Source organism: Orbilia oligospora (assembly GCF_000225545.1).
Source record: "Orbilia oligospora ATCC 24927 unplaced genomic scaffold scaffold00215, whole genome shotgun sequence".
In the NCBI taxonomy this organism is placed as follows: Eukaryota; Fungi; Ascomycota; class Orbiliomycetes; order Orbiliales; family Orbiliaceae; genus Orbilia; species Orbilia oligospora.
This window is the reverse complement of record NW_011645772.1, coordinates 2,232,675-2,259,721: the sequence shown is the minus strand read 5'-3', so window position 1 is coordinate 2,259,721 and position 27,047 is coordinate 2,232,675. Positions and strand designations below refer to the sequence as shown.

Sequence of the window (27,047 nt, the reverse complement as noted above, 5' to 3'; positions counted from 1 at the left end):
GATATTCAACAATTGGGCGTTAAATGAACATTTGAACGGGCAGAGGATAAAAAGGAAAACTCCGGCTTCAACAAAACGGATAGAAAGGAGGAAAAAGTCCTTTTGATACATGTACACTAGCATATGTTCTTGTATTAGAAGAGCCTCTAAAAATCATCGTCGTCTCCGTATAAAATCGTTTTCCAAGTAGTTTATCTCATCTCATCGTGTTGTGAGCGTGGTTTATCCAACGCCCCACGCAAAATCCCGAAACCCCTTCCATAACTCCGAAAACCACACATCCCGACCTCTCTAACATACCGTATCCCAACCTGGTCCGAAACCCATCCCATCCCACTTTACCACCGATTAACCACCACCACCCCACCGTCGCCGATTCTCACCGACATCACCGCTTTTCTTTAAAAAAGATGTTCGCACTCCGCCGTTCCGCCGCGTCAGCTGGCAAGACGATATGTCGTCGCGGATACTCAACTGAGACGCCATATACCTCGACCTATAGCAACTTGAAGATCGGAAAGGATACGAGGTTGATATACCAGGGGTTTACGGTATGGACACTCTTTGGGATGCAAGCTGGGAAATCAATTGAGAAGGTTCTTGAAGGATGGATTGGGATTTGAGATGCTGATTATCATTTATCTGTGGTGGGGCGTGAACAGGGAAAACAAGGAAGGTTGGTGGGAATCCGAATTGAATATTTGATTGTTGGGTGGAAATTTGAGGTTATTGGATGAGAATGGGAAAAATGCTGATTGAAGCGGGGATGTAGCTTCCATGCACAACAAGCTATTGATTACGGTATTTATGCTTTATCATCGATACTTTGGAATTGGAATTGGGTTTACTGATTGAGGCTGTGAATCATAGGCACCAATGTCGTCGGCGGAATTGTTCGTATACCCGAGTTTATATCATTTACCTTCGGAAAAATCGCGAACGAATGGAAGGACTAATAGTATGGAATCGGGAAATAGAACCCAAAGAAGGCTGGCCAGACACATCTTGACCGACCGGTTTTCGGAAACGTTGCCGACGCGATCAAGGAGGTTCAAGGTACTGATTCTTACCAATTTGGAGGGATTTTCTTATTGGGGCTAGTGGCTGGGGATCTTTTTTTGGCTGACATAGAAGCTCGATAGCTAATGCTTCCGCTGTCTTTGTTCCGTACGTGAAGTTCTCCTGGGGGTATATTGGGAGGTATGCTGATGAAGGGATAACTTTAGACCACCTGTTGCGGCTAAGTCGATCGAGGAGGCTATTGAGGCGGAATTACCGTTGGTTGTTTGGTAGGTTTTCAGTCAGGTTTTCGGGACCTGGTAGGAGAGACATGAGCTGATGCTGTCGGATAGCATCACGGAGGGAATTCCACAGCATGGTACATTGAACCTCTGCTCAAAATCTTTAATCGGGATGCTAATCCGAAATGTAGATATGGTCCGCGTCGTCGACATGCTAAAAACCCAGAACAAGACCCGACTGGTCGGACCGTATGTTATTTTACACGCCTTCAAAGTTACGATAGGATCTTGGAGCAATAGTACTAAAAGCTAGGACATATAGAAACTGCCCGGGTATCATCATGCCCCGCGAGAAGTGCAAGATCGGTATCATGCCTGGCTTCATCCACAGCGCCGGCCGCGTCGGTATTGTTTCGAGATCCGGTACCTTGACATATGAGGCTGTCAACCAGACTACCAAACACGGTCTCGGTCAGAGTCTCGTCGTTGGGTAAGTGCTGTTTATTCGGATCTTGGGCAGTTATAACCCACGTGCATTTGCTGATGTATATGATTGGATAGAATTGGTGGTGATCCATTCTCTGGCACAAACTTCATTGATGCTCTGAAGGTATTCCTTGAGGACGACGCTACTGATGGTATTATTATGATCGGTGAAATTGGTGGTTCTGCTGAGGAAGATGCTGCCGAGTTCCTCAAGGCGCACAACGTGAAGAACAAGCCCACCGTTGCCTTCATTGCTGGTATTTCGGCGCCACCTGGCAGACGTATGGGTCACGCTGGTATGTAGTCTCTAATATACAACTAAGGCGCGACTTAAAAGCTAATTTTTGTGAATAGGCGCTATTGTCAGCGGAGGAAAGGGAGGTGCTGACTCCAAGATTGCTGCTTTGAGCGCCGCTGGTGTCATTGTCGAGAGGAGTCCGGCTTCCCTGGGCAAGGCTCTCCACGCAGAGTTCGTCAAGCGTGATTTGATATAATATTTTGCCATCTCCGAGAATGCAATATAACGGAGAGAAAAAAATGGAAAAAAATCTCGAGTGAAAACAAAGGTGGTATAACCGTATAGCTATAGACTGAAGCTTGTCGAAAAATGCAAATTACTTGGCTCAGGCTTCCTCCCATTCCTTCTCATACTTCAACTGTGTAAACATGATTCTTTTCTTTCTTTCTTTCCTTCTTTCTTGTGTAGGTAGTGAAGCTGGCGAGGCATACTCTTAGAATTATAGTCGATTCACCGTCATTGTTTTTGAAGAATCTGAAGCTGAAGCTGAAATTGTCCTGATATCATATTAATAACGTGGAGTCGCACGGCGGTTGAGCACGTTCGTGTCGACTACCAAAAACGGCCAGACCTCCTTTCCCCATATTAGCTGCCACCGCCAACTAGCAGCAACTTGACCTCCTCCACCAAACCACCATCACGATATCACGACTTCCCCTCCCATTCTGCTCTGCTAGCGCTGCAATTCCTCGAATCGCATTATGATACCTTAGACCCTCGTTCATCTAGCTTATCTAATATTCCCATTCGTTCCATCTACCCGCGTCCCATCGGCAGCTGTTAAAACACCTCAAAACGCCACCAACGGCCAAACATTTCGACTGCATTGCATCATTCCATTACAAACAATAAAAAAAAACCTTCAAATAACAGAAGAAGGAAAAGATGTTATCCGGAATCCTTCTCTTCAATCAGAAGGGCGAAAACCTGATCTTCCGGCAATTCCGTAATGACTGCCGTCCTCGCCTCTCCGACGTCTTTCGCATTCAAGTCATTTCGAACGCTCAAGTGCGCTCCCCGATCTTAACGTTGGGGAGTACCACATTCTCCCACGTGAAGCATGAGAATATATACCTCGTTGCCATCACAAAAAGTAATGCGAATGCGGCGCTGGTGTTTGAGTTTTTGTACCGCTTGATCGCGTTAGGGAGGAGTTACTTTGGGAAATTCGATGAAGAGGCGGTGAAGAATAATTTCGTGCTGATATATGAGCTCCTGGATGGTATATACACCCGCTTTTCTTTCGTTATTTGCTCGATTATTGTATCATTCGTTCATTTCACAAGTTAGCTAAAATGATTATATGGTGACACAGAAATCCTCGACTTCGGATACCCTCAAAACACCGAAACCGACACTTTGAAGATGTACATCACAACCGAAGGCGTCAAGTCGGAACGAGCGATGGAAGACTCCTCTAGAATAACAATGCAAGCGACCGGTGCCCTATCATGGCGTCGAGCCGACGTAAAATATCGCAAAAACGAAGCTTTCGTCGACGTAATCGAAGATGTCAACCTCCTCATGTCCGCCGCGGGAACGGTCCTAAAGGAAGATGTAACGGGACAGATCATCATGCGAGCTTATTTATCCGGTGTACCCGAATGTAAATTCGGATTGAACGATAGATTGTTACTCGATGATACTGGGTTGTCTAGGCCCAATGGGAATAAGAATGGGAGCAAAGCTACCCGAGCTGCTGCGGGTAGCGTTACACTTGAGGATTGTCAGTTTCATCAGTGTGTGAAACTTGGGAGGTTTGATACGGATAGGACGATTAGTTTTATACCGCCTGATGGAGAGTTTGAGTTGATGAGGTATCGAGCGACGGAGAATATCAATTTACCGTTTAAGGTTCATGTTATTGTGAATGAAGTCGGGAAGACGAAGGTGGAGTACCAGATTGCGGTTAGAGCGAACTATGGAAGTAAATTGTTTGCTACGAATGTGATAGTTAAGGTGCCGACGCCATTGAATACGGCTACTACGCACGTTAGGACCAGTCAGGGGAAGGCGAAGTATGAACCGGCGGAAAATAATATTGTTTGGAGGTAAGTTCATTCTTGATTAGTTCTCTTGATTGGAGTCACAATGCTAATTGGCTCTTCTATCATAGAATCCCTCGATTCACAGGACAATCAGAATATGTCCTGTCAGCAGACGCTATTCTCACCGCAATGACAAACCAAAAAGCTTGGTCTCGTCCACCAGTATCGCTGAACTTCTCGCTACTCATGTTCACAAGCTCAGGGTTGTTAGTGAGATACCTCAAGGTCTTCGAGAAGAGCAATTACTCGAGTGTTAAGTGGGTGCGGTATATGACAAGGGCAGGGTCATATGAAATCAGATTTTGATTTCAGGTTTTTCTTTTCTTGAATCAATTGGGGGGATTGACTACGAGGTTTGGTATTTTATTTCGATATGTATCATAGATTTTAGGCGATTATGAAGACCTTCGTAATGATAGTTTTTCTGGAATTTAGCGTATGCGATTATGATTTTATAATGAAATATCATTTATCATTCTAGTCGACCTAGCAGTCTACCGTGTGACAAGATTGTATCTCATGCATGTATCTGATTATAAGCTTATGCCAAAAGCATAGTCTAGTCTCTAACAGCATGTATCCTAAGATCCTACTATATAAAATCTCAAGAAATTAATCGAGTAACCGAAATGCAATTGCTTCTGAACTTCTTATTATAGATTAGGTAGGCATTTTATATACACCACAACCGTCAAAGAACTATATTACAACGAATAGATAGGTTATACTCCCTCCGAGATTATCTCTCTAACAATCTTGTAACTAAGCCCGATCCCACTTAACCAAATTGTCATACTCATAAACCATTAACGCCAATCCATGCCGTATCCCCAAAGCCAACAATCCCATAGCCAACTGGAAACCCATTACTCCAATTGCCAAAGTATCTTCCCTCATAGTTCCAAACCACACCAACCAAAGGTTCAATATAGTAAGATTACTACATTCCTTAATAACCCCTTCTTCATCTTTAACCAGCTTTACGACCTTAAACTTCTCCATGGCGGTTAATAATACCACGGTAATGTTCTTAGGCGGTTGTACAAACTGCGCCATGGATGGTTCGAGGAGATGGGTTCTCGCATTAAATTTCGGTAATCGATGGCGCGGGCAGGGAATCAAGCCGAATAACTGTGGCGTAGAATAACAACCATTAAATATCTGCGGGAGCAAAAGTAACATCAAAGTCTTTGAAAAATGTCCGAGTATTCCGACTACGCTGAACAAAAACCCTGCGAAGTAGCAGTAGGTATCCCCGACGAATACTTTTGCGGGGAACCAATTGTAACGGAGTAATGCCAGCGAGACGCCGAGGAACGGGAGGAGGAAGTAGAGGGAGAAGAGATGGGAGTTCATGGCTGGATGACCCGGTTGGGAGATGTAGAGGATGTCGTTGAAGATTATCATTAGGGCTATGACGATGGATTGGCCGACTTCGATGCCGTTTATGCCGGCGAGGATGTTGATTGCGTTTGGGCCGAGGATGGCGACGAAGGCCATGTAGGCGTAGTAGAGCCAGCCTGTTATATTACATTAGTTATAGGTTCTTGGTTGCGAATGGTCTGAATGTTCATGATATAAAAGCATACCCAAGTTGAGTAAACGCCCAAGGTATGGCTGTAGTACCGTCGGAATGGAGATTACTGTAACTCCAAAATCGACGTAGTAGACCACGAGCATGGGGATAGCAGCGATAGCGGGTAAGAGGATCTTATGTCGCCACCGAATGTCGAATAAATCGTCTGCTACGCCCAAGAAAACCATGCTCTGCAGGGATAAGATAGCTGATAGATATTCTCCTAGCTATAATATCACCAAGCCCAATTAGCTTCTTTACATTCCTTACTTTTATCTAAAATATCCAACTGACGAGGATGTTAACTTCAACATACCTTGTTATGCGGAAATCGATGTAACGTCCTCCCAACGAACGATTGCTGAACCTCGAATTCAACATCACGGTTTCCTCCACCCGAAGTTTGGACAAGGTACTCGTAGAACGGGAAGGGTATGAACAGGAACATGCACATGATGTACACGACCGCGCAGACAGCACCCATCGTCTCTGGACTATCATAACACCCATCCAATTAGCTTCTATTCCGCAAGTTATATCCCATAGAACTTGACAAAAGTAGGGAGGCAGCATACATCTCCGGCCTATGTGTTTTCGCCATATCCTTCCCCTTAAACCCCACCTTCTTGAAGGCATCGCCTAGCCATGGTATCAGACAATACGTTGCTGCGAAGGCGAATCCGCTGAACCCCAACGATGCAACAATCGGTTCGCCGCGCGACCGGAATGCAGCGATTATGATAGCTGTACAACCACTCGTGAGTGTGAATAGCGCGAGGTACTCTTTAGTCGAGATGTCGGTCCTTGTCGCCGGGAGGAGGGTCATCGTTTTACGGGGTGGACGGGCATCCGGCGCTCGTTCGCAAGGTCGTGAGAAAGTTATGAACGGGGATAGAAATGAAAAAAAAAAAGATAAAATAGATCTCGTAGTTGAGAAGAGACTTAATGAGCGACTCGAAGTATAGAATGAAAATAGAACATTGAAGGCGAACGGAGGAAATTCTGCCGGCGGAAATGAACACCCTGTTAATTACCTACTTACTTAATACGAATGTAGCTCCAACTGCCATTTTGAAGCCGGTGAGCCTCATCATCCAACGTCATCTCATATCAGGGGCAACTTGTGTAAAACAATGCGGCAGGTGCGGCAACCATCTGCCGTTTCAAGGTTCCAATGTCAACAACACCCAATGAGGTTTCGGCAAATACCAATAGCAACTTCAACCACGTCAAAAACGTCTACTTTCTATCGCAGCGACCACAGCGACGGCCAGCAACCATGAGTTGGGTCACGAGAACGATTCGCAATGTTTGGAAGCTCGGTATCCGGGTATGGGGATCATCTATGGCGGCTGTTTGGGTGTATAAGAATTGGGAAACTGAATGGATGGCTAACCTCCGAGATGTTGACGATAGGATTCCGTTTATCAATTAGCTGTACGACCTTTAGCCTTCCTCCGCGCGCGATAAACCGTTTACGGGATACTACGGTTTTCAATGGCTAACATGGATTGTGTGGATATGGTGGATAGACTCTCGGTGATACTAAAGTTGGTATTCTCGTCGGAACCGACTCCTACGGCAATAAATACTACCAAAACTACGACGAGGAACTGCCACGTACGTTCGCAATGCCAGAATCACACGAAAAGAGTATGAAAGATGTATTTGGGACTGGGGATATACTAATTCGTGGTATGGCTGTGGGTGGATAGTACGAAACCGATGGGTCATCTATAAAAACTTCTATGGTGATGCGTATGTTACCCTTGGACTACACTTCTTCTCGACATAGGGAGGGATATTCTAACTGGTAGTTTTATGGGTGGGTTAGAGCGGAAATAGAACCCGGCTGGCACAATTGGATGTCCTATGCGTCCGACAACGTCCCGAATTCGTCGGTTATCCCGAATACTGGGTATCATAAGTGGGGGAAGAACCTCGGATATAACCCCACACAGACCCGTGGTGCCTATAAGCCATATAATACGTATGTTTCCTTTTCTTTGACGTCTAATTTATGTGAGATATCGAGGGACTCTGCCGGACTAACAGGGTGCTAGTGTGAGACCGAAGATTGAGACTTGGGAGCCCCAGGTTGCAGACAGAGGATAAACGGGTAACAGCCTTGATGTGAAATTGTCTGTCTTTTGCATTTTAGATTTGTAAATATGAATTGAATTGGAATAAGAGATATTTCAGTCCCATCTTGCTTGTCTTGAGTTTCTAGGTTCAGATTGTCGAGACTTGTTCTGGCAATGGATCGGTCATTATTAGGATTGGATCAATAGTCGCACGAATCGATATCGCTGAGATTACTTTCCTACTACTCGATTCCTTATGCAGTTTACCCCTTTAACAAAAAATATGAATACTCTGGTCAAAGGCAGATTCCGAGCGATGAAAAATTGAAAGACTGGGTCTCTATTTCTTATCTGATACAAATACTAATGTCAGAATAAGTTGGCAATACGCCACGCCAGAAAATTATATTCGACACCCAAACAAAGCACTCGGAGAATCTAAAATTTGATTGGGAATCATTGTTCCGGAGACATGCTGACAGAGGAATTGATCAGATTGAATTGAGAGCGAGTCAATTCTGGGTCACGATGGTCGTCAGGAAGGAGAGTTATAGATCGAATATTAGGAAGATTCAAGATGGTAAGAGTGAAATTTGAGGAGGTGTAGCTATTTAAATATTAGTTATTGCGTATAGACAACCTTCTATATTGGTTATATTGGGTGCTTTCTGACTTTTCGAGGTGATTATAACGAAATCTTCATGGAGTGGGTGGGATTCCCAAATGTATACCTGAGGATAAAGTAAATCCGGCGATATCTTTAAACAATGGGCTCTCAATTGTGCTCATACAATGCATACCAGACTTCGCGGTCGACCTTCAGGAGACCTTCGAGACTATAGGGGTACTAAATATATATATACCGTTCGGGTTTCGTATATTGATTTGAGATTAATGTTAGATTGGCTTCTTTTTTTAAATAGTGCTTAAGACGTTTGTACGTCATTCGTAGGGCTAATAGATTGTGCTCATAATCGATATTATCGAGGATTGAAAAAACAAGCTCGGTTGACAGAAAAGCCAGATATCTGGATATATGTGGAGTATTGGATGCCATATGCATCTTGACTTTGCTCACCTGATAACGTGTGTTGAGATATGATATCTTGGGTGTGTCTTCATGATCATTGCATAGCTATCGATCTCGATATCGATATCGATGTATCATGATATACACTGGTACCGAATTCACGAATTGTGACGTACTTTATTTTAATTTTGTAAACTATTGTAAGGACTTAGCTAATTAGCCTTTCCTGAAATACAAGGCCAGTATCAAGATGCAAATGCTGTACGCACGAGTTGATATGCATATGTATCGACGAGGCTACACTAGACTGCGCCATGGCCAGCAGACCTGCAGGATCCGGATCCTAGCAACTGCATGCGCAGAGGGACAGCACTACAGCAAGGTAAGATACGTCTCTTTGTATGCACGTGTGATACGTATCGATACCCTCATCTGCGCTGGATTCCAGGCTAAATCTGCGTCTAGTCTCGAGGTTGTGAGTACTTCTACAATCGAAGCGCATGCGCACACGGCTGAGCGAATTGACAATGAATCGAAACTCTTGGCTTGGATTGACTATAATTAAGAGGGGTAATAAATGTACTTAAGACTTCTCCAATATACTTAAGTAGGTATCTACCAGCACTTAACTCCCAGGTCTAGCTACGAAACAAATACCAGGACCTCTTTCGTATTTCATCGGTCCCGTATACAACTCGTTCGCTATCGAAGCCCCAAGACTGATTTTGTAATTGCAACTTTACATAAAGATCTTTTGGTTGGCTCCTTATAATTATACTTATGATATGGTCGACCGGAAGGACTATACCGTCGGGTGGATTTGTGCCATAGAATGCGAATACATTGCTGCGAAAACATTTCTCGACAAAAAACACCCCACGCCCGAGGATATACCTCTGACGGATAATAATGTTTATACCGTGGGCGAGATTAGCAAGCATAATGTTGTCATTGTTACCTTACCCGGTGGACAGTATGGCATATCTTCTGCAACGGCAGTTGTTAAAGATATGTTAAACACCTTTCAAAATATAAGGATTGGATTAATGGTCGGCATCGGCGGTGGAGCACCACTATATATGCCCGGAGCGGATGAGCGAGACATACGTCTTGGTGATGTCGTGGTCAGCAAGCCTTTCGATGGACGGGGCGGAGTGATACAGTATGACTTCGGAAAGAATAATCAAGGTCAAGACTTCAAGCTTACGGGATTCTTAAACCAACCACCACTACTCTTGCTCGCTGCTATAACCGAGCTGTCGTCCGAATATGCAATGATTGAAGGTGGAAATGGAATCAAGGGGCATATCAACAGTGTCCTTGAGAAATATCCAACTCTGAGGGCGAACTATGAACGGCCGGGTTCAACGAGCGACAAACTATACCGGTCCGAGATCGTTCATCCGGATAATTCAACGGCCGAAGCAAGCTGTGCGACTCTCTGCGGGGACGATTTATCGAATTTAACGAAAAGGCCTGAACGGTCTAAGAACGACAACCCAATAATACATTACGGTTTAATAGCTTCAGCAAACCAATTAATGAAGAATGCTGTGCTTCGGGATAAGCTCGCAGTTAAAAACAAGATTTTGTGTTTTGAAATGGAGGCAGCAGGAATCATGAATCAATTCCCTTGTCTTGTTATTAGAGGAATATGCGATTACTCCGATTCTCATAAAAACAAAAAATGGCAAGGTTACGCAGCTATGGCAGCAGCTGCTTATGCTAAGGATCTTCTCGCTCGGATATCCCCCCGCAAAGTTGAAGCGGAGAAGAAGGCTATTGAGATTCCCGGTATTCTCTCTTCGAGTTCGTGACCCCATTTCCTTTTCTCTATAAATTAGTTTATCGAGTTTGATGATTCCGACTTACTTCGTCAAGCTTTGCGTTAAATTCGTTCTACTAACGTTAATTGGATTCAAGTCGAGAAAAAGATAGACGAACTTCATGCCAACATCTCTCATTCTATATCAACAGAAAAGCAACAAGACATTTACCGTTGGTTATCACCACCTGACTCTTCAACCAACTATAATGCTGCTATCAAAGAACAGCTGCAAGGCTCAGGTCTTTGGTTCATTGAAAGCTCCGAATTCAGCGAATGGAAGAGACAACGTAATTCGCTACTATGGCTGCATGGTATTCCTGGATGTGGAAAAACCATTCTCAGCTCGATTATTATCACACATTTAAAACATATTTACTCCAACCAACTTCTTTATTTTTACTTTGATTACAAGGATGTCGATAAACAATCTCTAGAGGGGATGCTTCGAGGTCTTATTAGCCAGCTCTACTACAGATCTAGACGAAGCTCAGGAGTATTGGAGTCTTTTTTTGCCTCTTACCACGATGGGAAAGATCAACCAACTTGCCAGTCGCTTCGGATGACCTTTTTATCAATGGCAGAGAAGACCGGCGAAATCTGGTTGGTTTTAGATGCACTCGACGAATGCAACAGAGAAAAGAGAAAGGAATTAATGCTATGGATAAATGAAATCAATGCATGTTCGGAAGAAAGGAACATTCACTTTCTTATTACCAGCCGGTCGGAAGCGGACATCGAATCTGAAGTCAGAAAGTGCATCACTGCATCTTGGATTATCTCCATTGGAAGTGAACTCATTAGCGAAGATATCAATGCATATATCAAATGTCGAGTCACCGGAGATACTGAATTTAGCAGATGGAAATCTCGGGTTGAACAAACTGAAATTGAAGATGTCCTTACAAGGAAAGCAAATGGAATGTAAGTTTGAATTACTTCACTCTGGAACGGATTCAAGCTGGTTATCGAGGGGATTCTAAAGATTAATAGGTTTCGGTGGGCTAAATGCCAACTTGATGTTCTGGGAAACTGTTTGGACCCCGACAGTCTTCATAACGCCCTTGGATCTCTACCTGAAACTTTGGATGAAACCTATGCAAGAATCATACGCAATATGCCAAATATATACAAAAAAAAGGCTATAAGGATCCTCCAGTTCCTTACGTACTCTCCAAGACCAGTGGAGGTCGTTGAGATCGTGGATGCGTTGGCTGTTGATACGGACGAAAAAACTTATTTTGACTCTAGTCGCAGGATGCCCTGTCCAAATGAAGTGCTCCATTACTGTTCTGGCCTGGTGGTTATTTCTAGCCAGAAGCCGAACCCAGTACTTCAGTTGGCGCATTTATCTGTTAGAGAATATCTAACTTCAGACCGGCTCGGTGTCGTCGACTTGCAGATATCACGGGGTCTTCAGGAGGTCGATGCTAAAACATCTATGGCAAAGATTTGCATCGCGTATTTATTGAGCCTGAGCAGCGCGTATTTATTGAGCCTGAGAAGCGCGTATTTATTGAGCCTGAGCAGCGCGTTTTACGATAGTCCCGCAAAAGTGGAGTCTCCTCCTTTTCCGTTTTTTCAGTACTGTGCTAACTACTGGACGACTTTCGCTCGCACGGCTGAAGAAGTGGATGAAAGGGTGCGGTGTCTCATCTTACAGCTTTTCGACAATGAAAGGTTGTACAAATACTGCTGTGGAGAGCAATTCTTTTACCTGTCTGAGAATGAAACGGTCTCAGCACTTCGGTATGCCTCGGCTGTAGGTCTAAGGGTGCAGGTAGAGCGCTTCTTATCTCAAAAGGTGGATGTCGACTCGGATTGTGTTATCGCAGCTAGCGAGGCATTGCGTCAGAGTCATTGGGGCATTGTAGAGCTGTTCCTGAATAAAGGTGTCAGAGCTGACACCAAAGAAATGGCTCTAGCTCTTTATCAGGAATCTTTGGATGGATGTTACCAGACTGTGAAGTTTCTACTACAACGAGGTGTCGACGCCGGCAGGGCCGGGGGGTTCTACGGCAACCCCCTTGCTGCAGCATCAAGTCAAGGTCACTTGAGCATTGTCAAATTGCTCTTGGACTATGGTGCCGACTTGAACGTACCTAGTGGACCTTGGGCCTACCCGCTATGTGTGGCCTCATTTAAGGGACATTATGATGTCGTTGAATTACTCCTGGATAGAGGGTTAAAATTGGGCTTCAAGGTTCACAACTCCACGATGCGTTTATGATGGCGTGCCGGCGCTATTTCTGGGATATTGTTAGATTGTTTGTAGACAGAGGGCTCGACGTAAAGGCGCACGGCGGTGGCGGACTTACAATAGCATTGAATGGGGGCAACTACAGCATATTTAAGCTGCTTCTAGATAGAGGCGCTTATATCAACCATTCTGCAGCTCTTCATGCGGCTGCAGAAAAAGGCAACCAAGATATCGTAGAGCTGCTCTTAAATAGCGGCGCTGGCCCTTGGAATACAACTGAGGCACTTTCTGCGGCATCATTCAACGGTGATCGAAATATTGTGAGAATGCTTTTAGATGCTGCGCAGGGTAGCAATACTGATGATAACGACAGCCGTGGTAGCCTTGCACTATATACTGCATCAGTTGGAGGCCATCGTGATGTCGTGGAGCTACTCTTGAATAGAGTTTCTCCTAGACACCGGAGTCATGCAATTTATTTGGCGGCAGATAGGGGCCATTATGATGTTGTAGAGGGGCTCTTGAATACGGGTACCTTTACAGGTAACGCGAGTGCAGCTCTTTGTGCAGCGTCGAGTAAAGGCTACAGCAAAATTGTGAGACTGGTCTTGGATAGTAATGTTCCTGTTGATCAGGGTCGTGCGCTGAAAGCAGCGTTAAGAAATGGTCACCAAGAGATTGTGGAAATGCTTTCAGGGGTTGGCACTAATACTAGTTGAGATGTTCACTATGTCATGACCGCTTCGTTATCTTAATGAATTAATCTTATGCTTTTATGTATGTTCTTCTCTAAATAAATGTACGTATTTGGGCAGGTTTGGGTCCAGGGCCCAAGAATAGTAACTTTGTTTTTAAGAAGAAGAGATTCTGATGCCAACCGTTTATAGAATCTTTGCGTTTAGTACGTAACAACGGGGTTGCTATAGTTTTCGCTCTGTAAGAACAGTGATTCTTCTTCTTCTTCTTCTTCTTCTTCTTCTCATCTATCCAAGCCTTTTTCAGTAAAAAAAAATAGATCTATACACAGATCAGCTTTGCCTCGTGCCCAGCCCCGCCCAAAAAATTCCGGGTCAGCTTCTATTACGGATTTTGTCAGAAGCCATTAAAATGAATTCCGAGTTCCCCCGATCATGCGACAATATCGTGTGCTGTGTTAACGCATGTTAGCCTTTGGCTGGTATTGCGCGTTGTAACTGTTGGATTTACGTTCTGATAACCGGAACAGGAAATTAACTATTTAGGTAATCTCGACTGTAATAGGAAGTGTCCTACAAGGCTAGGCCGAACTAGGCCGAAAATGGTATCAAAAGCCTAAACAATTAATTAGACGATTCGATTCTCACTCTCACGCGCGAACACTAGCCTTAATGTTGACTTGTGATATAGGTCTCCTGGCGCTAGTTCATTTGTTAGAAAGTGTGGCTGATTTAGTTCTATACGTATATACGTTCAGTTTTGCAGAAGAAAAAAAAAGAGTTTATTTTGATCTCTTGTTCGAGTACGTATGTGCATGTAAATCTTGCTACCACTTTAATATTGATCGTTCGTCTGCGTGTGAGCAAAAAGGATAGAACAACAATGGGTGTAACATCGAGGATAAGTCCACTAAATGAATAGGACCTTCAGGGACAATGGTATGGATTAACTGGAGGAAAGTTGCATTCAAAAAGCAAATTAAAAAGGTTAAATGAAGGGATAATTATGGATCCTACTTCATCTGTGCTGGCATATGCAGAACAGTTGTCAATGTTTCGAGCGTTTCTTGTCAGCCTTGTCTACGGACATCGCATATTGTGCGCGGGGTACGGTTTAAATTCTTGGGTTTGTTCTATATTCCGATGGCATGCGCCACGCCCCGCGGCTATCATCTACGCAGCCTTCTTTTCTCATATATCTATATATATATATATTAGGAATATATACGGTCTCATTGAAGGGAAACAGGAAAAGGAAGAAAGAAAGAAAAGTCCATTTCGCATTAACATCGTTCGCGAGAAATCGCAAGTCTCAATATGGACCTGGACCTCGATACCGAGGACTACACGATCGGTTGGATATGTGCTCTACCTCTAGAACTCGAAGCCGCAACAGCAGTCTTGGATAAAATCCATCCGGAACTACCGATCCCAGATAAAAACGATACCAACAGTTATAAATTCGGACAAATCGGTTCATATAATATCGTTTTAGCATGCCTCCCATCTGGATCTATGGGAACCACATCCGCGGCTGTTGTCGTAGCCAACATGCACCGCAGTTTTCCATCTGTGGAAAATTGTTTAATGGTTGGAATCGGAGGTGGTGCTCCACTATTACCACAGAATGATATTAGGTTGGGCGACGTCGTGGTGGGTATCCCTAAGGGGAACTATGGAGGGGTACTGCCTTATCTCTTTGGGAAAACTATGCAAGAGAGCAAGTTTGTCCAAACTGGAAGATACCTGAACGGCCCACCGACACTTTTCCTCAACGCGATATCTAAACTACGTTCGGAACAGGACAGCGGGATCCACACTATTCTTGCCGATGCTCTATCGAAAGAATCCGTCTCTGGAAAGTTCGCTCGACCTGGGGTTGACCATCTGTACGAGATGGACTATGACCACCTGGATGAAACTAAATCTTGTTCTGATTGCGATAGCAGCAAGTTAGTCACTAGGCCAGTTCGAGAGGGACGCGAGCACCAGCTTTATATTCACTATGGGCTTATTGCATCTGGCGACCAGGTTATGAGGCATGGAAAGACCCGAGATAAGCTCAGTCGAGAGCAAGATGTTTTATGCTTCGAAATGGAGGCTGAAGGAATTGTCAATACCTTACCTTTCTTAGTGATCCGAGGCATCTGCGATTATTCTGATAGCCATAAGAATAAGATTTGGCAACCTTATGCCGCTCTAGTTGCTGCGGCCTTTGCGAAGGCCCTTATTCTTTGTTTACCAGTAAGAGGTGAAGTTACCAATGTATACGAGGTCTGAAGTCTCTTGTGGAACCATTAACTAACGCGATTCGCTTCAATAGACTCGAACGAAGGTGGTAGATCCTCGAAAATACGAATCTCACTGCCTGTCGCTAGAGGTGCTACCTTTGGGTCGTTTGGAACTGAAGGCGAGCCAATGTGCTTGAACCACACAAGAGAGAATCTTCTCCGAGTAATAACCGATTGGGCGACTACTTCTGATATCCAAACTACTAAACAGATATTCTGGCTATCTGGTGGAGCTGGAACTGGAAAGTCAACAATTGCCAGAACGGTTGCGAAGTTCCTCAAAGATGAAGCTTTACTTGGTGGTAGCTTCTTCTTCAGACGGGGTACCGAAGACTGTTCAAAAGCTGAAAGATTCATTACAACACTAGCAGCTGATCTTAGATTTCATGTCCGTGGTGTTAATGCTGGGATTTCAAAAGCTCTCGGGAAAGACCCTCGGATCACTGAGAAAAATCTGGGCGAACAATTTGAAGAGCTTATCCAGAAACCATTAATGGAAGCGAAACCTATTCGACGCACTACTCTAGTAATTGATGCACTAGATGAATGCGAGAATGAAAACCACGTTTTGGCTATAGTACGATTTCTCGCCTTACTCACAGATATAGACAACAGTATAACCGTTTTCATTACCAGCAGGGGAGAAACGTTTATAAACGACATCTTCAAAGCATTACCGCAAGTTGTGCAAAAGCGAGTCTTGCATGATATTGAGGAACTAGAAATTGAAAGCGACATAAGGGTTTTCTTCCAACATGAGCTAGCTACGATACGAGCAAAAGGAGGACTTGCTGAAGATTGGCCAACCAGTACGGGGATCGAAAGTTTAGTCAAAATTGCGTCTCCGTTGTTTATTGTCGCTGCAAATATCTGCCGCTTTCTCGACGATCGGAGGTTCCGTCCCGATGTCCAGTTATCTAATCTTCTAGGATGCGAATCAGGGCCCATAATAATAGAAGCCAATGCCGATAAATCACTTCAATGGACATATCGCCACATTCTAACGCAGTCTCTAGCGGGGACAACAAGATTTCAAAGAGCCACAATCATCCGAGAATTCAAAGAAATTATCGGGATAATAGTTCTTCTCGAGCAGCCACTCTCACTGCCATGCCTCTCGAGGCTTATTTCCATGGATGAAAAAGATGTGGAAACGAGATTAGAAGGGTTTCACTCCGTCCTCAATATTCCAACTGATCTAGATGGCCCAATAAGCACACTTCATTTGTCATTCCGAGAGTTTCTACTTGATGTGGATATGAAGGCAAATAACCCTTTTTGGCTAGATGAACGTGAAATACACCGGAACATCGCTCAATACTGCATCAAGCTTATGAGAGATCGTCTCAAAAAAAATATTTGCGGGCTCAGGTCTCCAGGAATCTTTCGTAATGAGATTTCTTCTAGTTCCATTAGTCAGACTCTGACGGCGGATATCGCGTATGCCTGCCGCTACTGGGTGACGCATCTCGTAAAGGCCCGAGACGAACTGAAGGATGAAGACGAGATTCACCAATTTCTACAAAATTACTGTTTAGAGTGGCTTGAGGCAACGGCTTTGATGGATTTATACTCAAACAATATATACGCCATCGCGGCACTCAAGTCAATCTTGTCGGTAAGATATACCACCAGTGTAATCATATAGTATCACGGCTTCGAGCATATCTTAAACAAATTCTAATGCATGGGTGTGCATGACTAGATAAATGAAGCCATCCAGTTGAGGGATTATTTGTATGACTTTGGGAGGTTTATCCAATATAATACTAATATAATTACCAAGGCCCCGTTGCAGGTTTACCATTCAGCATTATTATGGTCACCGGCCGAAAGCCTGATGAGGAAGCGGTTCTTTGGAACGCATTTGAGATGGGTAAAAATCGCACCGAATGTCAGTCAGAACTGGGAGTCTTGGACGCACATATTCGAGGATGGGAAGAATGCAAGCATCATCAAGTTCTCTCATGATAGTCAATCTATTGCGACGTATACGTACTCGCCGAAATGCATCACTATCCGGGATTGCACCTCTGGTGCGTTGAGGCAGAAAATCAACTTGGATAGGTATTGGGGCGAGGGCGTTCATGCAATGGAGTTCTTGCCTGATGGCCGAAGTTTAGTTCTTATCATCGGTCAAAGGGTTGATATATTGGATCTTGCCTCAGGAAAATTTTTGGGTGGGTTCGATATAATAGAAAACCAAACCCTACAGTCGCGCCAAAACCCTCACGCACCCTGGCCTCAAAGCTCTCGAAGAGAGCACATTTTTCGATTATCGCTGGATGGCCGTTTTGCAGTAGTGGTAGAGGGCAGTGGTGTGGTCAAGATGTGGTCAATAGACTCACGGAAAGTGGTGCAGTCCTTCGAGTTTCCCGTCTTCGGAGTCGCAGGCTTAAGCTTAGAGATCTCACCCAATCTGGAATATATAGCAGTCTTGAGTTATCCGAGCGTCTTATACCTGCAAAACACTCGATATGGTTCTTTTTTTAAAAACAGGCAAGTAGTTTTCATAGTCGAACGCCCAGGGATGAAATTCTCACCCGACAGCCGTTATTTAGTTTATGTCACAAAGAGGGTTAAGGATAGCACTACCACCTACCTAGTGGTCTCTCATCGACTTGATAGCAAGCTCGGCTTACAGGAACAGAGAGCATATACTATCAAAACAAAGTTTGACCCAGCGGCGTTGGAGTTCGTATCAAATGAAAAAATTGCGCTCTCGGGTTGGGAAAACGGGTCTATTGAGATCTGGGATCTTCACACCGGCGCAATGGTCAATAGACTTTTCGCTCATCGGGGTGAGGAGATCTCCTTAATCGCAGCATCGCCAAACTACAGACTATGGGCAACGTCTGGGGACCAAACCGGAGTACGGCTGTGGAATATCTTGCCACAGGAACTCGGCGCCTCAGATGTCAAAGTCGCCTCTAGTACAGATCAATTTGAAGATTCTGATCCTGATTTACATAGAAACTTTGATTCTGTTTTGGATCAAAATTTGGATCAAAACTCCGGCATGTTTCAGGGTCCCTTCAAAGGGAAGGAAACACGCATGCAATCGATGTATAGCTCACCTGACGGAATACTCTTACTGTTATTTTATTGGTAGGATCTCCATGGTCAGACTCTCGGATGATATTTTACGATTTGGCGTCCGGGAGAGCTGTTCTGCGGCCTAGACCAGATTTTCCCGAAAGCTTTGTCTTCAATTTTGTAGGACACAGTGTGGGGCTACCCAGGGGGTGTTTTTCTCCTGACGGCAAGATATTTGTTAGTGCGGAACCATATTTACTTTTGGGCTCGGACACCAGAAACCAACGAATCTCAATATTTGACGCGGAAAATTCCAACGGAGAACCAGTCCGTGAATTTATAGTCTATATGAAAATTGTGGGGGCCCTCCGAGGGGTTTCCTGCTCATGTGAAGGAGACCTACTAGCAGTTCACTTTGGCCTCGATGCAGATATCAAAGTTGGTACGCACATATGGAAGACTGGTAGCTGGGAAGAAGTTAAAGTTATCGACGAACCCGAACCTATCCCACAGCTAATCCCTAAGACAACATATTCTTCAAATGCCGAAAGCAAAACATCTCGCACGATACAAACTGAATTGGGGCCGGTCTCCTTCAACATGTTGACCTCTGCAAATAGCTATGATGTATGTGCCGATGACCCTCGATGCGAACTAGATCTAGATGGTGGGTGGATAATTCGGAGACAAACAAAGGACAAAGTTTTATGGCTACCAGAGGATATTTATCCGATGTTCACGAGGGAAAAAGACTATGGGTCAAATAATTTAAAATCGATTCGCACAATGATGTGGAAATCGTCGTTCGCCTACTTTATACACAATCGGCTACAGTTGTTAGAGTTGGATTTTGAAAAATATGAAGCTGATGTGAGTGCATAGCTTGTACAAATCGACACTTCTTATCACTGTTACCCTAACCCCATGCGATTGAGACTGAGAACTAATATAGTAATTTTACTTTATAGAATAAAATTGCACTAGAAGCTACTATAAAATGATTCACAGCTCCAATCACAAGTAGCATACACGGTCCTATCTTTATCTTCTTTCTTAATATGCGATTCTTGCGCGATCTCTATTATTTGCAATCTGTGTTCCTTTCTAAAAGTTTGAAAGGGCGGGGCATTGGTTACAACGTTAACGCCAACTCCTCTAGACTAGATCTAAATTTAGCGTATTCTCAGGAGGCTAAGTCCTCAATTATTTTTCACAGCGTAATAGGTTTACAAGCAATCAAGCTCCGTTAAATATATCTGTACTCATATTATATCACAATGGTAGGTAGTATTCACGGGTTAGCCTCCACGGCATAGATATGAATCTGGTGTATGGGTCGATAAATTAAAGTCTGTTGAGTGAGTTCCACTAAGGGCGTGGACTCAAGATTGAAATTTCGGGCTCTAGGGTATATAATTATATGGTTTTTTTTATCATGGGAGGAAAGTAGATGCATAGGTAATTAGGTGACCAGGAAGTTTGGCCCTTAATCGAGCTTTATAACAAGGTGCTCCTTTAAAAAGCCTGTATGGATCATATTCGCTTACTTAGATTAGAGCGATATTCTCATGAATGAAATCACAAACGAAATTAGGATCTGTAGAGCTGCTCCTCAGTCTAGTATTTCTTGGAGTTTTGTCCTGCCTGGAGAGAGCATGCTAGCAGTGCACGTGGACGTCGCGTTGAAGCTGTTGTATTTCAAGTGCTATGTTAATATATTAATACAGGCTTAAAAAATGCCTATACAATACTAGTATGCATATGGCCCGTCTTGTAACATGTTGACCATTTAAAGATGTCTCCTTCGTCCCTCGGAAAACAAGAAAATAAACAGGTTAAATGATACCCCAAAGCCTGCAAAATCGCAAAGAACTAATACCAAGGACACCAAACCCACAAACCCCATTTTTTATATACACGAACCAAATAGTTCTTAAAAAATATACAATGCAAATCATTTTATTGGTTACATCGCTTTTGATGCGGGACAGAGTCTGAATCCGATATGTACCCAAAGTTTGTTCTCAAAAATTCGACCTCAGCTTCGTTGACGAGATTACGATACGATCGTCATTCATTTGATCCAACTCATGTCAACTCCGTAGCTTGTTTACGAAGATCAGTTCAGATAGCCTCTAGGGACCCCCTATGACACTGTTGTAGTTTCGGACATCTTGCCTTCACTACTGCATGGCCGTTCCCCCGGATTCCCACAGTCGTAGTCTTTTTCGTCTTCAAAGACGGCGGAAACGGGAAGTAGTTCTCCCTCGTATATATTGATGGCTAAGCAATTCCTCGATGTGAGTTATGAAGTTCCAAAGATGTGCGTTTCCAAAGACTCGCTTCAAATAGTGAGTCTTCAAGCTCTTTACGTAGTCGCTCTACCTCCTTCCATAATTTCTTGTTTTCATCCTGTAGCTCCCTCAACTGATCACTGTCAACACTAGAAACTGAAATTTCAGAGCCAACAGGGCGTATATTAAATTGAATATCCGTAGGTGATATACTTAGTATATCTGTACTTATGCGATTTGTGGTGCTAGATTCGGAGTTAGTGCTGTGACCAAGGCCGGGAGTAGTTTCATGGGTTATTCTTTTATGAATTTTAGAACCGTTTTCGGGACCAAGACTAAAAGTAGTTTCGGAAACCGTCATTGCATTGGTGGTAGCGGGTGATTTCGTGAGGCTCTTCATGCTGACTCGGTGGCGTTTGGGAGCCCCGATTCCTTTGTTTGGGAGGGCCTTGCAGGTTTTCCGATGCGATCCTAGGTTGTCGTATCTCGAACAGCGATAGTCGCACTTTTCGCATTTGAAACCCTTCGTGCCATGGACTCGACGCATATGATCACCGAGCATCCGAAGGTTTGAGAAGGACTTCGAACAATATCCGCAATCCCGTGTCGAAGATTTCCCTTTTACCCCCTCCCAGGAGCGCCCTACCGATTTTGATTTTTTGCTACCCCCATTTGTATCTAGCCTTGTGTTCTCAGCAGTTGGCACAGGCGAATTCAGTTTTGTAACTAAACTAGGCGAATTGGGCTTCGAGGTCGTAATGGGATCGAACAAGAAACAGAGGGCGTGAGCTATGTCAGGACCTGGATGAACGAATGTTCTTTGTTAGGCTAACAAAATAAATTAAAATTTCCGAAGATCGAAGCGTCTAGACCTTACTGTACTGCGGGTTTGCTGAAAATCCCCTACAAGGCTCTGGTCTGACTTCGCACAGTATGCTAACGCCGGGACTACCGCTGGGATCGATAGCTGCGCAATGGTTAGAAAGTCTACCAAAAAAAATTGAGTTTCACGAGAGACGAGGTGTGTAATTAGGTATTAGCCTAGAAATGGTGGAAGGAGGTCCTTACGGTCCGTGGAATCGACAAAATATCTGGGACTAAAATCCATATTGGTCGTCGACATGGCCCTCGAAAACGGTGTGGATTAAACATAGGTGAAGGCATTCTCAAATTCTAAAAATGTGGGTTTCCCCACGGGATGGAAAAAAGTATGAAAGGACGGTGATCAACTCGACACGAGAGAAGTACCATCGAAGTTAATCTGGAGTTGGAGTTGCAAGATAGGGAAATTGATATTTAAAGCAGTGCAGTCTTGAAATTGGCATTTAGAATAGGTCTGTCCGGGCCTGGATACCTAAGTACCACTCCGTTTAATTATGCATTATGGACATCCGAAGTCCAGGACGATGCGTTGCATGTGTTCGGACGGGTCCGTGGCGTTGTGTTGACCCGGTCGTCCTCGACGTCCTACGCCGCTTTGCTTTTTCCACGGTTGATCAATGCACCTGCGCACCCGGTATCCATGGTACCCGCGCATGCGCATGCTCAACAATGCAATACTGGTCTCGAGGCTAGCAATAATAGGTATTACCCAACTTGAAGCTGATGTGTCTAGCAATTCAAATATATGGAACCGATCAAGACAAGACTGGAACTATCCTAATTATAACTGGCAGTATTTGTACATTATTGTAAACATGTATATGGTGGGAATCGATTTGAGCATGTATAATATGTATAGTAGACAACTAAAGACCATTTATACAATAAGAGAACTGATAATTAATATTTATACTCGATACTCTTGAGCATAAAGGCTGTTTAATCGGTTCCCTCTGCTCTAGCAAGCTTTTCTTCTAATTCATGACGTGCATTCATCCACGCCGCCTTTTCATTTGCATGCTGTATCTGTAGTTCATGGTATTTTTCCATCCATGTTCTGTCATTTTCCTCCTTCTCTCTCTCAGCTTTATGGCACTTCGCCCTCCAATTGTCTTCACCTGCTTGCTGGTCTCTGGCTCTTTTTCTGAGGCGGTAATCTACTGTAATTGGAGGCGTAACAACGGTACTTCCATTTGCCGATGACCGGGAGCTATGACGGCTAGATCTATGATTAGGTACCATCGTTGACGCTCCGATCTGACCCAAGCGATCTCCTGATATGTGCTTCGAATTCATGCGCTTCACGATCCCTGTAGAGCCCTTAAGTGAAAGACTTTGCTTGTGTTTTTCACAAAGGAGGTGGTGGCCCTTGAGACCGTCTTGCCTAGTATATCCGTGGCCACAGATACACTTGTACTCCTTTTCCTCGTGTGCCTGGTTGCGGTGCTTTCCAAGGGACTTTCGATCACTGAATCCCTGACCGCAGTTGGTGGTGGGGCAGATATAGGTTGGATCAAGAGACTTTCGTGACTTCCTCCGCTTTGATCGTGATTGATGGGGTGGCGAGTGTAGTTGGGTAAGTTCTAAACCCTGTGGTTCGATGCCTGCTGGACTCCCAAAACCTAAGTCTAATTAGATGTGTGCTTCGCTTATCGCCCAATACATACCTCCTAATGGGCAACATCTTACCGTCTTGCAGCTCTGGGTCTGGAAATATGTTGTAATCCTGGAATTCATTCGGGTTACTCCAGACTGTTTGTTTAAGCTTAAGTTAGCAAACGGGCAAGCTTGGTTTATAAATTTATAGCATATTGAATTGAGCTTAATCTTTTCTCAAACCAGACTTACGTAAAAAAAAAAAAAAAAAAAAGCTTAGGCATGTAACTCTTAGAATAGATGTGTATTAAATGGACAAAACTTAAAAATGATAACCCAAAACCGAGGAATTTAAGCCACTGGTATTATTGAAATTATATTTAATCCAATATATACTCAGAGCAGCCGGTAGATTCTAGTCAACTAGCATACCAATGGGTTCCTCTTTATCGAGACCTAAAAAGTGCTCGAGAGTAGGGGTCGGTGTCCTCATGCTGACATGGAAAGCGATGAGGAAACCGGAATTCGATGATTCAATTGGGATCGGATCGAGAATGGTGTTTATGCTTTGCGCGGTCCATCGACGTTCTGAGGCGAAGGTGAATTCGAATAGCAATCACGGGCTTCGATATGTTTTTTTACTTAATTCTTTATTATTTTATTTTGTTTTCGTGTTCGATAGATGCCAAAGGAAACCATCTGCCGCCTTAGACCTTCTCTATCTCGATATTTTATTTTGTGACTTTGCATTGGTGTTAAGTAGGTCTCTACCAGACACTCGCCGGGCTCGGTCCCAGACGTACGGAGCTGCAACACACCCAGCAGGACTCGCATGCACGTACGTCCTTGAATCTTGCAGACAAGCACCACGGACCCGAAGTCTTTTCGCTGAAGGAGCCGTAGTAAGCCTCCTCGAGAGCCTTCCGGTAGAAGCAACTTACAGGTTCGATCTTGAGGTTGGGTCCCAGACCAGTGTCTGTTCTTGGTGGTATGGAGAGCCACCCCTCAACTGCATCTTGCAACAGACAATACAATACGTATTGAATGCTTCGACTGGCCTCAAGACTAGATCTACTCGAGAAACAAAGAACTAACGAACGTATCAGTATTTCAATGCCTACCTTTAAATTTTCTGGCAGCCGGTTTTTGTAATAATTGATTGTGTGGTCTTTTCTTTCGTTCGCCGACAGCAGGTGCTATGTGGAATTTCCCGTTTCGTAGGGCTGGGCAGATTGTTGACCAAGAATGAAGAGACAGTACTAAGGTTATTTATATTTCAAGATGAATGGATTCGTTGATCTATCAATGAAGAGTAGAAGCTAAAGTGATCAAGTAGTTTGGTAGATGTAAGGTATATCAGATAGTTGAAATCATATGATCATATGATATCGTCTACAGACCAAATTAACCTAGATCTTGGATCACAGCATGCAACACCAACCTAGGACGGACAACACAAGTCTCGGTGTCTATACAACACAAAAAAGTCCCTTGTTGTTGCATTTAACTCAGTTTCGTAACTCCGGTAACCAAAACTGTGTAAGACTGTTTAGGCTCAGTTTAGGCTCTTAGGATTACTTACGCCTAGGCCTGAATGGCTGTTTGTGCGAATACAGCAAGATATAAACGAGTGATCTAACTAAGGCTGCTCAAGGTGGCCAAAAAATGCTTTTCCTAAAATTAAGGTTTTGGTCATTTAGGCGTGCTCTGAGGGATCTGGAGACTTAGCTTGGTCTTTCATTGGTCCAATGTGGAATTTGGAGTTTCTTGGCGGAGTGTTTTAGGATTATGTGTTGTGTCGACTATAATGAACTTAGGCCTGTCACAGATTTTTTTAGGTTTTGCCACATGCAAAGCTGTTGTGCGTTCCGAACGGTTTTAGGTAGCCTCGAGACCATGTCGACCAGGCGCAGATGTGAGGGCAGAGGGCTTTAGGTGCACAGGCATCAAATGACCGTCTTTTTAGGACTGTAATCTAGGATTTTACAAACTTATAGGCCTGGGAGGCAAAGGTTGAAATTTGAACTTATAGCTACAAACCCAACGATGAGGCTTCCAGCTTCTCGTTTCCTCGTGTATTTAATTAGGTGAGTGGGAGCCTCTACTCAGTATACCAGTATCAACACTAACCATGGCTGGGCATTTTATGAAGTATCGAGAACTGTGATACTATAGACTCAAGCAGGAATTTAATTATATATTATACAAGATTGACCGACTCTGAATACAGACGATATTGACTAGGATTCTTCTCAACCGGTTAGAAGTGTAGAAGTTGTAAACCGGAGATACCTGGTCCTGTTCCCTGAAGATATCCTTCTTGCATATTACAACTAGCAAACGAGTAGACTAGGATTTACACCTGTTTGCACATGCACATATGTAGTAGGCACTATATATATCATAACTCATTTCTCAATGGGGCTTCAATCTGACCAACCAGTTGTCGATAAGCCAGTTGCCGGTATCGCCGCTTAAGTAACTACTATTAGCCTAGACTCAATTGATCAACCCACCGTTATAAATAAATATAGGGCTATAGAGGGTTACCGAGAGTAAAACCTTTACAGCTTACCAATAGAGTAATAAGGAATAACTATTGCTATAAGTTCGTCCTTTTTTATATAGAAAAAAATCGGGATAAGGATATATTAAATTTTAAAATTATGGCCACTTTAATTATTACTACCGAAATTTTATCGGAGTCAAAGGCTTAAGCCAGCACCTTAACTAGTCTTGCACATACTGTGGCACATTTTATAAGCATTGGAAGCACAGAATTCTAAAAAGGGATTGTCTGAGGACTTTGTACCGGCGTTCTATCGGGATCGATCTGCAGATGCGAATTTATATCCATAAGTTTACTTTACTATAGCTATAACCTTGTCTCAAATTGACCTTTTGTGAAATCTGAGAATAAGATCAGTAGTAAATTGATATGTGGAATTCCTAACACCCGAAGCCGAGAGAACACCGGCCGTCGGAGTATATTCATGCGATTATACCTATATATAGCCAATATGCACGGTGTAAGTGTATTTTTTTACCTATTTAGGATTCGATCTCTCTTAAGACCTTGTACTAATCGACACTGTGTATATAACCAAGAATTCGCATCTTAGTCTTGTCATGGACTATACCGTGGAGATTTTAACAAAATGATAGTATAGATTCTTTCTTCGCACATTGCTAGAGAGACTTCCTATCCGTAGGGATATTTGAAATATTTAAATACTTAAGTAGGTAGGTACTTGCCTAGTATACTTTATGTTACTTTCGAGAATCCCGTGTCCCTAATATCTTTCCCCCCAGATTATTCAATAAAATACATTTGTTAATTCTTCTCTGAGTTTTTTTTGTACCGCCGTTTAGTGCTAACTTTTTCGTAAATTTTCAATTCGCTTTTAAAGTGTCACACATTACGCTAGTTTATAATTTAATAAATGAATTTATATTTATATATAC

General features: G+C 43.5%; 9 protein-coding genes across 9 annotated transcripts; 6 read left to right on the top strand and 3 right to left on the bottom strand.

Moving 5' to 3' along the window:
• Positions 1 to 410: 410 nt before the first annotated feature.
• Positions 411 to 2,221, top strand: AOL_s00215g665 (uncharacterized protein; the record flags this gene model as incomplete). The annotated part of the gene is made up of 12 exons (XM_011129867.1): positions 411 to 551; positions 663 to 676; positions 773 to 801; positions 871 to 893; positions 978 to 1,056; positions 1,143 to 1,167; positions 1,227 to 1,289; positions 1,353 to 1,378; positions 1,433 to 1,490; positions 1,564 to 1,731; positions 1,803 to 2,023; positions 2,082 to 2,221. The coding sequence occupies 12 exons, from the start codon at positions 411 to 413 to the stop codon at positions 2,219 to 2,221; spliced, it is 987 nt and encodes a 328-aa protein (XP_011128169.1).
• Positions 2,222 to 2,910: 689 nt separating this feature from the next.
• On the top strand, positions 2,911 to 4,379 carry AOL_s00215g664 (uncharacterized protein; the record flags this gene model as incomplete). Its single annotated transcript, XM_011129866.1, has 3 exons — positions 2,911 to 3,247; positions 3,341 to 4,076; positions 4,142 to 4,379. 3 exons carry the CDS (start codon positions 2,911 to 2,913, stop codon positions 4,377 to 4,379), a joined length of 1,311 nt encoding a protein of 436 aa, XP_011128168.1.
• Positions 4,380 to 4,835: 456 nt separating this feature from the next.
• AOL_s00215g663 (uncharacterized protein) lies at positions 4,836 to 6,475 on the bottom strand (the record flags this gene model as incomplete). Its single annotated transcript, XM_011129865.1, has 4 exons — positions 4,836 to 5,593; positions 5,663 to 5,876; positions 5,966 to 6,143; positions 6,225 to 6,475. The coding sequence occupies 4 exons, from the start codon at positions 6,473 to 6,475 to the stop codon at positions 4,836 to 4,838; spliced, it is 1,401 nt and encodes a 466-aa protein (XP_011128167.1).
• Positions 6,476 to 6,823: 348 nt separating this feature from the next.
• Positions 6,824 to 7,764, top strand: AOL_s00215g662 (uncharacterized protein; the record flags this gene model as incomplete). Its single annotated transcript, XM_011129864.1, has 6 exons — positions 6,824 to 6,979; positions 7,066 to 7,086; positions 7,182 to 7,269; positions 7,365 to 7,407; positions 7,484 to 7,639; positions 7,713 to 7,764. The coding sequence occupies 6 exons, from the start codon at positions 6,824 to 6,826 to the stop codon at positions 7,762 to 7,764; spliced, it is 516 nt and encodes a 171-aa protein (XP_011128166.1).
• A 1,249-nt stretch (positions 7,765 to 9,013) lies between these two features.
• Positions 9,014 to 9,328, top strand: AOL_s00215g661 (uncharacterized protein; the record flags this gene model as incomplete). Its single annotated transcript, XM_011129863.1, has 1 exon — positions 9,014 to 9,328. One exon carries the CDS (start codon positions 9,014 to 9,016, stop codon positions 9,326 to 9,328), a length of 315 nt encoding a protein of 104 aa, XP_011128165.1.
• A 220-nt stretch (positions 9,329 to 9,548) lies between these two features.
• Positions 9,549 to 13,507, top strand: AOL_s00215g660 (uncharacterized protein; the record flags this gene model as incomplete). Its single annotated transcript, XM_011129862.1, has 4 exons — positions 9,549 to 10,572; positions 10,687 to 11,512; positions 11,582 to 12,686; positions 12,770 to 13,507. 4 exons carry the CDS (start codon positions 9,549 to 9,551, stop codon positions 13,505 to 13,507), a joined length of 3,693 nt encoding a protein of 1,230 aa, XP_011128164.1.
• Positions 13,508 to 14,800: 1,293 nt separating this feature from the next.
• On the top strand, positions 14,801 to 19,811 carry AOL_s00215g659 (uncharacterized protein; the record flags this gene model as incomplete). The annotated part of the gene is made up of 5 exons (XM_011129861.1): positions 14,801 to 15,734; positions 15,807 to 17,392; positions 17,561 to 18,803; positions 18,887 to 19,680; positions 19,779 to 19,811. The coding sequence occupies 5 exons, from the start codon at positions 14,801 to 14,803 to the stop codon at positions 19,809 to 19,811; spliced, it is 4,590 nt and encodes a 1,529-aa protein (XP_011128163.1).
• Positions 19,812 to 21,093: 1,282 nt separating this feature from the next.
• AOL_s00215g658 (uncharacterized protein) lies at positions 21,094 to 21,504 on the bottom strand (the record flags this gene model as incomplete). The annotated part of the gene is made up of 1 exon (XM_011129860.1): positions 21,094 to 21,504. The coding sequence occupies one exon, from the start codon at positions 21,502 to 21,504 to the stop codon at positions 21,094 to 21,096; it is 411 nt and encodes a 136-aa protein (XP_011128162.1).
• A 1,421-nt stretch (positions 21,505 to 22,925) lies between these two features.
• AOL_s00215g657 (uncharacterized protein) lies at positions 22,926 to 24,075 on the bottom strand (the record flags this gene model as incomplete). Its single annotated transcript, XM_011129859.1, has 3 exons — positions 22,926 to 23,608; positions 23,676 to 23,738; positions 24,015 to 24,075. The coding sequence occupies 3 exons, from the start codon at positions 24,073 to 24,075 to the stop codon at positions 22,926 to 22,928; spliced, it is 807 nt and encodes a 268-aa protein (XP_011128161.1).
• Between the last annotated feature and the right edge of the window lie 2,972 nt (positions 24,076 to 27,047).